The 12,331-nt window shown below is 34.5% G+C and overlaps 1 protein-coding gene across 4 annotated transcripts in view; it reads right to left on the reverse strand.

Moving 5' to 3' along the window:
* The window catches only part of ARID4A (AT-rich interaction domain 4A), a 51,599-nt gene that overhangs the window by 12,279 nt on the left and 26,989 nt on the right, over positions 1–12,331 (reverse strand). For all 4 annotated transcript variants that reach the window (XM_032236111.1, XM_032236091.1, XM_032236104.1 and 1 more), the window contains 5 exons: positions 6,053–6,125; positions 4,754–4,848; positions 4,555–4,652; positions 3,746–3,971; positions 2,138–2,382 (listed from right to left, as the gene is read on the reverse strand). In XM_032236111.1, coding sequence (XP_032092002.1) covers positions 2,138–2,382; positions 3,746–3,971; positions 4,555–4,652; positions 4,754–4,848; positions 6,053–6,125 — 737 coding nt within the window. The remainder of the gene's footprint in view (positions 1–2,137; positions 2,383–3,745; positions 3,972–4,554; positions 4,653–4,753; positions 4,849–6,052; positions 6,126–12,331) is intronic.

Here is a 12,331-nt window from a genome sequence, read left to right on the forward strand (position 1 = left end):
TCCAACAGTAAAAAAGCTAGAATGTGATAAAAATATGAAAAGCATAAACCATAAAGATTCCAATTCACATCTTATCTCAGCCACAGACTTAGAAATTATAAAAGTAATTTTTCAGCATCTCCACTTTAGTAACATGTAATAAAACAAGAGATATTACAGAAGAGAAGTGCAACTTTCTCAGGTTTTGGAATACGTATACTTCGGTTCCAGCCTTTTAAGAGCTGTTATCAAATGATCATTTTTAGTGTGAGAAAAAGGGGCAATTACTTAAATTGCCTTTGTAGAATAAGATAGTACTCCCATATTACTGTTGTAAAAGAAGTACTCCCCCACCAAAAAAAATGAAAAAAGGTGTACGTAATGTGCTTCAGCTCTCTCTGTATCATTTATGTAACCCTGTTTTCCCCTAAATATACAATATGAAATTATAACTGCACTAGAATTGCAATGCCTAATTGCATTCTGCAACCTTTTATATAAGGATAAAATTCAACTATTTGCTCAAAAGCAATGCAAATTTTATGATCCTGCTAATACAGAAAGATGAAAACTAGCAGGTTTGTTTTGTCATAAGGACATTTTGACACAACATAGAAAACCCAACACCGGGCTTTGTACCTGTCTTTTGACATGACAGTGGGAATTTTGTCATAATGCAAAGGCATTAATTAGCATGATGAAAACAAGCATAGCCTCTTCAGTCTCCATTTCAGTCATAAAGATTTGGAAGCACAACCACTTGTTTTCGGTTTTATACACTGACTGTCTGAATATGGATCACTATTAATCCAGGATTAATTTTAATCATACATTAAGATAAGGAACAAACCATTTTTCATGATTGAAAATGGATGTTTCCTTTTTTTCTAAAAGCAGGACTACATCCATAATGTAGAAAGGGCCATGCTATACATGTGGGTTCCTTCCCCGTCTTCTGGTAAAGGGGGAGGACACATTAAACTGCACTAGAATCAAAGAGCCGAGGTGGCGCAGTGGTTAAATGCAGCACTGCAGGCTACTGCTAGATCAGCAGTTCAGCGGTTCAAATCTCACCGGCTCAGGGTTGACTCAGCCTTCCATCCTTCCGAGGTGGGTAAAATGAGGACCCAGATTGTTGGGGGCAATATGCTGACTCTCTGTAAACCGCTTAGAGAGGGCTGAAAGCCCTATGAAGCGGTATATAAGTCTACTGCTACTGCTATTAAAAACTGTATACATATTAAGAGTTTATCCTTGTATTTTTATGCATTTTTAAATTTTAGAATGATATAAAATTGTGATGAATTTTCAGCAACACAGTGGGGTGGGCAGGGAATGCAAGAACTATAAAAAGGAAGGGGTAAAAGGACAGCATACAATCCTGGGAATTCTTTAGGTTAAAGTAGTTACACCTAAGTAAGGAGAATGCAAGCACTGTGTCAGGAAGCTTAAGACATAACATTAACTATGATACCATATTTCCCCAAAAATAAGACAGAGTCTTATTTTCTTTTGACCCCCGAAATAAGCACTTGACCTTATTTTTTGGGAGGTCTTATTATTTTTGAGGTGCATGAGGCAGCGAGCGTGGTCACATCATGGCTGCTGCTATGTTACAATATTTTCAGGAAGGGCGTGCACTCAAAAGCCCAATTGGGCTTATTATCCAGGAATGTCTTATTTTCGGAAAAATATAGTAATTAGAATCCAGATATAGATTCTGCTACTGACCTCAGTAAATATAAAGGCTAAAATTATGAATTAATTTTGAAAAGAAAATTAACACTTCATTTAAGTCAGGAATTGACAATACAGATCTCCTTAATGTGCAATTATCAGACAATAAAAATGGCTAAAGTCTTGTAAAACCAGAGCAGCTTACCAGATTTAACATGAGATGCCCTGGGGACTTTGCTGAGGTTTTACAAAACGTACTGATTTTGGCTGGTTTAAAAATATTACTTCTGTATTATTTTTGAAACCCACATTGCTACCTCCTGGCAGTGATTAGGTAAAATGACTGCTGACTCCAATATAGCTCTATCCTTGCTGTTAAATTGAGCCTATTAAATAATGACCCCCATTCTTCACAAGTTATTATTATCATTGCCATACAACGTTCAGCAACCCAGACAAAAGCCTGAAGAAATTTCCTTGCCTTCTCTCTTCCTCTTCATCTGACTCCCTGTCAGATTCCTCTTCCTGTTTTGCTCTCTTTTCCTTTTGCTTTGGTGTAGTCTTTCTGTTTGCAAGTGCCATATCATTTTCAATCTTCTCTGCATTACTGGAAATCTCTTCTATGTCTTTGTTCTCCTTATTACTGTCTTTTAGCTTATCTTGTATTTTATCATCTTCATCTTCTTTTTTAACAAGAGACGCATCACGGATATGTCTTCTTCGTCCCTATGGAAGGAAAGAAATGAAATATCATCCTGCTTAAGATGGATTGTTGCTTTCCAGGAAGCACAATTCCATAATGGTGTTTTTTTCTTAATTAATGGCTTACTGAAGAAATAATGGACAACCAGAATAGTTCTCAAAAGAAGAGAATTAGCTTTTCTTTTAGAAATGTAACATATAAATTCCACTGCTGCAGAATGCAGACAAGAACACAAGAAATTACACAGTGGCTAATCACATACAGCTCTAATGTGACATGCTTAATTTATGACTTAGGATGTTTTATGATTGTTACTTTTTAAAATAAAGCATCATTAAACTTTGATTTACTACAATACACAAACCAAGCTATAGTTAGTATGCAAGTCAACCTTTTTCAAAATGAACCAAATATTTATCATTTTCTCAATGCTCTATAATTTGATACTTGAACAACTGCTGGAAGAGCAGTGATAGGAATAACTGGGTCATATTAATTGAAGTAGCAGGAAATACAGATGTAACATGAAATGTACTTGCTCATGCCAATCCCTATGAAACTCTTTTCTCTATAAATTCAGTAGCAACTCAAATTGTGAACTGGAATTATAGATTAAGAATACATTACATTTCATAATACCCTGATAAAGTTAATGCAATAACTTAGATGACATATTTAATCTTAGAAAGGATATTCCTCCAGCATGAAAACAAGGGGGCAATACTTTTTCTCACGCTGGGGAAGGCCCGTGTACAGTTAGTTGTTGACTTACGACAGCAACTGGAATTGGAATTTCTGTCGCTAAGAGATGTGGTTATAAAGAGCAAGCACAACACTTAGTGACAGCAATCCTAGCTTGCTGTTAACTGAATCCCACAGGCTTTAGGAGAGGCAACTTTTTGTAGACACATTTGTTCAGACCATCCTGAGGATTTATTATAGGGCAAGTGGAAATACTGAAAATAGTGGAAATAAAACTACATTTGAAAAGGTTGGACATGTTCAGTGTTACATGTACAGCAGGGGTGGGTTCTGGCAGGCACTACTGCCAGTTTGCTCGTGTGCGCGCTTTGCGTGCACGCATGCACAGTGCAATTAAAATTGTTCCGTACATGCGCAGAACTGGAAACAAGATGGTGCTGTCAACACCGCCCAGGGAACCAGTTTGGGGGCGTGGTAGGCCTGGGTCGCTGCCGGTTCCAGCGACTCAGGCCGCCAAACCACTACTGGTTCGGTCGAACCGGTAGGAACCCACTACTGATGCACAGACAATGGAGCCAGTATTTGAGGAGAATGCGAATCCGGTGGAAGGACGTGTGTTCTCAACTAAATTATGAAAGCCAGTGCTTATTTTATAACAACTCTTTTTACAGTGCAGTTGCTTACCCGTTGAGACCTCTGCTCCAGTTCTTCTTTTTCACTTTCACTGCTACAGTTGTTTTCTTCCATCTCATTCTGAACCTCTACAGGAGACATTTCAGGCTCTTCTTTTACCTTTTCTTCCATTTGCTCTTCTTTTTTCTGTACTATAATTATTTTTGGTTCATTGTGGTGGATGGTTCGGAACTGAATGTTTGCAGAACGGCAGTATTCTTCAAAACCATAAAGATACCTGCAGGTTTTTAAGTACATATTCATTATGAGATATCCTTAAAAATAATTCCCATCAAATTTAAAAGAGTACACAGGGATGCTATACTCTTTTTGAAATCCCCACAAGCTCTTTCAAAAGTAACAGATTAAAAAGTGGGCTGTCAACACTAGCATCTCAAGTTACCGTCTCCTCCTTTCCAATTTTCTGATTTTTGAGTTACAAGAATAATTTTAGTATGATTGGTGAGATTTGCAGGCACTTCACCTGTTATTAACTCTATTTGTTGATTGGGTTACTATTTTGCTTTTTTCTGAAACTTTAATTTCTTTAGAGAAAGTAAACAGTCTACAAATGGGTTTGGCTAAAAAGAGAGAAAATTACGAATAATAAAATGTTCCTGCACAAAGGAGTTATTGTTAGTGAGATGCCATCATTAGTGCCTATCCCAGTCCCCTCTGCTTCTTACATTCCTTTGAATCCAGACTAATTTGATCATTTGACAAGGAGTTGCTCAAATAAAAGCTTGATAAATTGTACTCAATTCTTGTTCATCAACCAGTTCATGTCAAATACAAATTAAGAAAAAAAAGAGATCACTTACTTTCTATACGCAGTTTTCACATTGTAGGAAGCAGCTGAATTCAAAATAGGAATGCCAAGGTCCATATAAATTTGTTTCCATACAGCTCCGCTATCAATCTTGGAAGAAAGAATGGGAGAAAATAAAGCATGTTAGCATGTTCCTAGTTTGAAATCAAATAGCATGAACTCAGGATAAATTTAAGAAAAGTTATGCTTACATTGTCACACCCACCCTGGTGATATACCAGTCTGAAAAGTTTGAAGAGGTTAAGGTCCTTATAGCCCAGAACAGGTGGTTTATTGATAGAAGTTCCTAATTAATGAAAAAATGAGGAGATAATATTATGATGCAAACATTTTACACTAGAACATACAACAATGCATTTCAACTTGTCTGATGCCTGCAGAAACTGCTTTGGTGAAACAGATCATTTTAAATGTATATTTAGAGATAGCAATATATTTCTTAAATGGTATTATTACAAATACTAGAAATTCCAACATGGATATAAGTGAACATAGACATAGATTCTGTCCCCAAAATAGGTAGTCCTTGACTTACAACTGTTTAACAACATTTTGAAGTTACCATGGTTTTGCAAAGTGTGACATGATCCATCTTTGAAGTTATGAGCATTGCACCATTCCAGCAGCCAACATCATCACAATTTGGATGATTGGCAAATGATTTTCATTTAAGATAGTTGCAACAATTTATGATCACATGATAGCAATTTGCTAACTTCCCAGCTGGCTTCAAATAAGTAAAGTCAATTGGGGAAGCCAGATTTATTTAACAGCATTGTTTTGACCATGGTAAAAATAGTCATAAAATTGGTTCTGGTCACATGACTTGCTTAATGACTGAAATTCTAGCCCCAATTGTGGTCATAAGTCAAGTACTCCAGGCTCTTTTTTGTGTGTGAAATAATATTTTAAAAATATACAGTAAAAGGACTAAAGCTTCAATGACCCACACATTCCAGAGAAATAATAATCACAATCTAAAAGTAATGTATAAATAGTATTTCTTCATTATATTAACCACCACCATATATATTATTAGACATTTAGTGGCATATAATGCTTATTGAAACTTCAAGACTTAAAATCTTATCAATGGAAAATATAGCATTTAGATATTTACTAATAAGTGAAAAAGCCAACTGAAAAGTTCAGAATAGCAAAGCCTACCTAAAAATCGTTTCCCATTCAAGAACATATAGTGCTAGGAAATTACTGGATTTTGTTATCTATAACAACTTATGTAACCATTTGTCACAAGTAGGCAACCTTTCAGATGTCAATAGATGCAATTAATACTTTGGGAATTAAGAACTAAAAAATGAATACACCCACATCTCAGTTTGAGAGGACAAGAGTTTGGGGTGGAATTTCTTTGGTTGATAAACTTGAATCAAGCCTATTATAAAGGTTAGGATCCAGCTGCTGTAACTCCACTGCCTAGAGGAGTTGGCAGGCTGCAATCTATATATAAGCAAATTAAAACATACTACCTCTGTCTTCCATAAACTTGTAAAGCTGCTGGAGGAAATTGTCCCTCTCTTCAGGATCAAGCTCTTCCTCAGGCTTTTAAAAATAAAAAAGACACATTGTAATACATATCCGAATAACAAATTTTGTATTTGTAAACGAAAGTAAAACTGACAAGGAGGATCAAATTATTTATAAAAATCCCAGTTAAATTGGTATGATATAATATGATCCCAGCCAACTACCAATCCTTAGCTTGAAGAAATCTTAAAACTTAAAGCCCTGAAAAAGGGACTATCATGAAGCCAGTAAAACTAAATGTTAAATTAACATTCAGCATTCTACAGTTACTAAGCATATATCCATAACATTTCTGTGTTAATTCACCTTTCTCTAGGTGTTCCAATTATTCCCTCTTATTTAATGTCCTATTTTTTGTTTGTATTTACCACTTTACAAAGTATACTTCCATCAAAATATGGACATAAACATATAAATATAAAATTCTATTACAATTATTTTCAAAAAATATTTTTGAATCTCCTCTTATTGTACTTTCATCAGCTCTTCCTCCAAATAGCTCTTCAATGAGGCATAAAATTTCTCTTTGCTCACTCTGAACAACCATACAGTATGTAGACGACCGTGTTTCCCCAAAAATAAGACAGGGCCTTGTTTTCTTTTGACCCCCAAAATAAGCACTTGGCCTTATTTTCGGAGAGGTCTTATTATTTTTGAGGTGCAGGAGGCGGCAAGTGTGGTCACATCATGGCTGCTGCTGTGTTGCAATATTATTGGAGAGGGCTCAAAAGCCCGATTAGGCTTATTATCTGAGCAGGTGTTATTTTCAGGGAAACGGGGTAGTTAGCTAACTGGGTGGGGAATAAGTAGGACCTTACTCTAATTGGGGGAGATAGCAGTGACTTAACTAGTTCAAATTTGGCTATCTAGCAACCATATATGCTATCACAGCAACTTGCTTTAATTCTTTGAAAGTCGCTACTAGAATAATTACAATAGCTGAGTGTCTACTTAAGTAATTTTCTTATCTAATCCTAGCTCAGTGGTTCCTATACTTTCCTTAATGCAGATCACTTCATCAACACTAAAAGCTTCCGAGAAACATGTTACACATGAAGCAATGCATTGCAGAGGTTGGCAGTTTAGTGCCTTGAGGCCATGTGGCACATGTAACTGTACAGATGGCCTCCATAGAACCTAATATTAAATACAATTAACATTTTAATTAGATGGATAAAATTGTATTATCCTGCAAAATGTTAAGATATTGATGCTCCTGCTTGAAATTATTGCAAGGTATCCCCATGTTCCTGCTTTTCTAAAAAGAAAACAGTGGTGCCTGCATTATGAATCAAGTGCAGTATTCTTATAGCAAACCTATTATTTCCAAACACAGATTAGGGAGCAATGCCCTATCAGAAATCTCAAAACTGGCCTTTAAAGTAGTATTTCCCTCCTATATTGTTCCTGTCCTAAAATTCTGCACAATGTGATTTTTATATATAAACAAAGATGGTCCTAAGATTAATTTGTGCTTCTGTTTCTGAAAATATATTATGAAAATCAATGTTGATTTGAGTTGCAGTAGACATTTTGTTCAATGTATCTGATAAACCTCAGTGGCATCATATGAATTTCTTGAACTTCATGTCTGCTGGTGCATGATGGCTGGTGCAAAAAGTAAGCAGGCATGAAGTTTAGGAAATTCGTATGATGCCACTGAGGTTTATCAGATATATTGAACAAAATGTCTACTGCAACTCAAATCAACATTGATTTTTATTTGTTAAAATTATACCTTTGAGATTAATGTAAATTTGTCAAAATTTTAAGGATCACTAGGGTAACCTTATATGAGCAACACCAGAGAACTAAATTCCTAGGCTTTCAGTTGCTTTCAGTAAAATCAGTGTATGTGAAGTTCTGAATGTGTGCCCATTGGTAATTTGATTCTTTTCATTCAAGAGGAAACTGAACAAAGACAGGCAAGACAAATGTGATTTGAAGCTTCAAGTGTTTAAAGCTTCAATTCTCTGTATTTTTCAGAAAAGCATCTTGCAGAAAACAGCCTTACCCTTAAACCTGTTTATTTGGAAATAACTGTATACAAAATTGATTGCTCTGGTAAGAAAATAAAATAAGTAAAGAGCTAAAATATTTAAACTATGGTATTGCATGAAAACCTCTAGATGAGAGCAATTTAAAGTTAAGTTTGCAAAAAAATAAAATATACAAAAGCAGTGGAGAAGTATAGATTATTGCATCAAATATCAAATGTACAAAATATGTCAAAATATAACAAATAGGCTTCTGGGATACTAGATTGCAAATAGGATGACACTCATATGTCCTCAACAATGTCCTTGTAATCACTGTTACAATTAACTTGTAGTAAGTTAGACTTTTAAAGAATCAGACAAGACAGATGAAGTAAATGTAAAGTTCCTTCTTTGAAACATCTATGTTTATATACCCTTTAACAACCAGCTGTATTCAACTTCAGTAGTACTCTTCAGGTACTGTTTTAAATCAATGAAGAAATTGTTTTTCTAAAATTCCAGATTAGAAGGCAGTGGGATTAACAAAGGAAAAATCATTAGAGAATAACTGTAGTCTAATTTTTGTTTGTTCCTTATGCAAAATAAAACAAGAACTTCTTACGCATACAAACCTTTGTATATTATGAAGGAATTTGAGCAATTGAGTAATTACATTTCTTTGTAACTATTTTATATGAAACCTTTGTTTAGGTTATGGAATATGGTTACAGCTAATATGCACTTAAATTCAGATAGATTCTAAAGGAAAAAGACTGGAAAATAATACGTTTTTGCCTCCGTATAAAAAGAAAATGTAAGAATAGCCAGAACATTACAGAATATTATTCATCAGTAGAGGATACAAGATACTGTAAGTGAGAAATGCCATACACGATCTCGTTTAAAGTATGAAAGAACACATTTATAATAACTAGATTTATATATCGGTAAGTATGCTTTATGCAAAAATGTTCATAATACTATAATATTCATTTTAGAAGTCACTATGCTATTTATGCAATTATATATTACAATGTTCTGAAAAAGTTATAATTTAGGTTTTATATCTTAAGAAAAATGCAGTATTACATTTGTTAATGAAATATTATTGAATTGCTGGACAGATTTGAACATGTTCAATGCAGAAAAAAATTTCATCCAATGCACATGCAACCACCTTTCTGCAAGGACACAAGAGTCAAATGGATATTGCAATTTTGGGCTGCAGTACATGTACATTCTAGAACACACAGGGCAGTGAAAATAGGTTCAATCAAATGGAGATGGAAACTCTTTGATTTTTTTTTATATGTACAAGGTTTTAAGGAACTGCAAAGCATAATTCTTAGTTAGTTTAGTGTGCTTAGTTAACATACCTTATGTAGCAATAAAACTAAACAGTTTTAGTAACAATCCCCTAACACCAATTGGATGAAATAGCCTGAACTATTATGTTCCAATTGTTGATAGAATTATTTTCAATGTTAAAACACTAAACTACACTGTTTCATTAAATTCATGATGCTACTATGGTGTTGGAAGTCAGCCATTAAAAATTGAAATTAACAATATCCTTTCCCAGAATAAGATTCCTAACAAACTATTGTACCTAATGAGAAATGAACCTCTCAGTAATCTGACAGGTTAAAAATCAGAAATTTTTGCTCTACAGAAAAAGTGTTTTAACTCTTAGAATAAAAGCACTTTAAATTTTAAACTAAATAACATTGACACATTCTGATTCAGTATAAGTCCAACAGACCTGTTTTAAAAAGAAAAGTGCCCAATGCTATCTTAGAGATAAACTTGTTTTATATTTAAAACAGAATTCTAGTTATTCAAACCTGAAACTAACTACTCAATCTTTGAAGAGAGATGTGAGTTGTTTTTAGTTAAAAGATTCCTAATAGCTTTCAGAACTAATAAAATTTCAAAATGAATACTTTCAATTGTGACTAAAAAGCAATACATTAAAGCTTTTCCAAATTCACATACTGTACACTGTTTGGATAATGTTTGGTTTAGGTTAAAGTATCTTAATGCATAGAAGTTGCAGAAAATTTGGTTTAAAAATACAGGGACAACTTTGAGATCCTTGTTATGTACAGCTTTTGCAAATCACATCAGACAAGAGATATGCAACTATTAGATGTGTTATAAATATTCTATATAGGCATATTTGTGGATAGTTTAGTGATCATTTCCTCAAATTTATTTTACATAATCTCTCTATTAAACATATATTTTAAAGACTATTACAGTATTCAATAGAAAGTAGCTTATGTTTCAACAAGGAAGTCCTGAGTTCAAATTCCTAATCATGTTGAGTACATTGAAAAGTAATGGGAAGGAGGCTGCTGCTATAGAACCTCTAATTATTTCAAGAGGACAGACTGGAGTCTTAAATAAACATACTGTAATGAGAAAAGCAATAATTGCTGATTTGGACCTAAGTACTTTTTTTTCTAAGAATTGGTTCACTATTCCTGGCATGACTGCATTGTCCAAACGTGCAATATAAATATCTGATAAAATTTTTGTATAGGGGCTTCTTCAAATAATGTAATAGTTTAATTAAGAACTATACTCTTTTAAATGTGAAACAGATTATTTTTTTAAAATTTAGCTGTAGAAGTCACAAGGTTCCTAGCAATCTAGTGGCTTCTCTATTACTGCATTTTCTTAAAAAAAAAACAAAAAACCATTTTGACTATTCTTTTCAGACATAGAAAACAAGAATGGAGATGGAGAAAGACAAGAACAGTGAATGTGTTAAAAAAAATTAAATTATAAATCGAAGCATTCAATATGTTGATTTTTCTGCTGACAGCATAGAAATGTGCCACTGTTTCCACACCTATATTCATCTTTTTTGGAGAAATAATCTCCACTGCTTCATGAAACAATAGACTCAGCAATTTTTTCCAGTAATCTATTTTTTTTACTTTACCTTCCAAGAATTGCCAAATAGTTTATTTTACTTCAAATTAAGTCTGAAAAATATCCACAGGAATGCCATTTTTATTTTTTCCCAACAAAGCTCCTCTCCCCCCCTTCTCTTTTGTTTGAAAAGCTAAAGCTGTTTAGAACGAAATAACAGCTTCAAGCAACAACATTTAGATTTTTACACACTTCTATTCACTTACCTAAAACAGCAGGATATTTACAAATGCTAGCACTAAAAGCCAGTGCAGTCTGCAACAGTTCACACCCAGCAAAATGTGGCCTATTAACTGTGTATAACAACATGAGGGAGGGGGAGGGGAAAGGGTGAGATTCCACATTCCACAAACGATCAAGCTCCACACTTTGTTCAGTATTAGCATGTTTGCGTGGAAAGTGACTCCATTTTGTTAAAAGCCATTATTTTATGGCATACTAAAAGCTATAACGAGATTCCAATTGTCGTTTTGCAAAGGAAAGAAAATACATGCATCACGAAAAAGCCGGGGGGGAAAAAGACCAGAAACTTAACAAAATCTAAACCCAACCCTCCTTCTTCAAGGCCCATATCCACACCACACTAAATAAGTTACAGTCTGAATCCATAAATAGTCCTTACCCAGGTGCTGCATTTTCTCTCAAATGTAAAATGGTTACATTTGCTTTTCTACCTAATCAGCTCACGGTGCCTCAATGCACTTCAGCCTAACTTGCAAATATTTGCGTTCCTCCTTTTGCTGCACTGAATCCAATGTTATGCAGCATTGCTTACATTCTCTTCCATGTTAAAAAAAAATCAGACATTACATGAAAGGAAAAGAAAGAGACAGCCCATTTCAAAGCATCTGGTAAGCCTCCCCGGGCAGTCTGCCAAGCCTCTGCTAAATCTTCCCCTTTTCTGAGCATGCTCACTTGCAACCAACAGTGCATTACCATGGCAACCCGGTAGGCAGCCTCTAACCATGAACAGCCATTCTGTTTTCAGCCTTATTAAGACCACAGACTTCCAGGGGGAAGTAAAAGGGAAACAAGATTGTACTTTAACTCATCCAAGTTTCTTCTCCTTTTCTGTTTTCAATAGACGTAACCTTTAGGTTTTAGATGCACAAACTCAGAAAGTTCCTGATTTTTTGTCACCCTAGCCTTGTTTTCCTCTTCCAATCTTGGCTAGTGTTTAAAAACATCTAAAAGTATGTAAACTGCAAAACTTTGGTAAACAAAGTGAACAAAAATTGCTTTGTGTTATATAGATATAAATGTGTAGACTTCAATTTCCAGAAATGCCCAGACAGCATGCTG

Source organism: Thamnophis elegans, chromosome 1 (assembly GCF_009769535.1).
Source record: "Thamnophis elegans isolate rThaEle1 chromosome 1, rThaEle1.pri, whole genome shotgun sequence".
Lineage (NCBI taxonomy): Eukaryota > Metazoa > Chordata > Lepidosauria > Squamata > Colubridae > Thamnophis > Thamnophis elegans.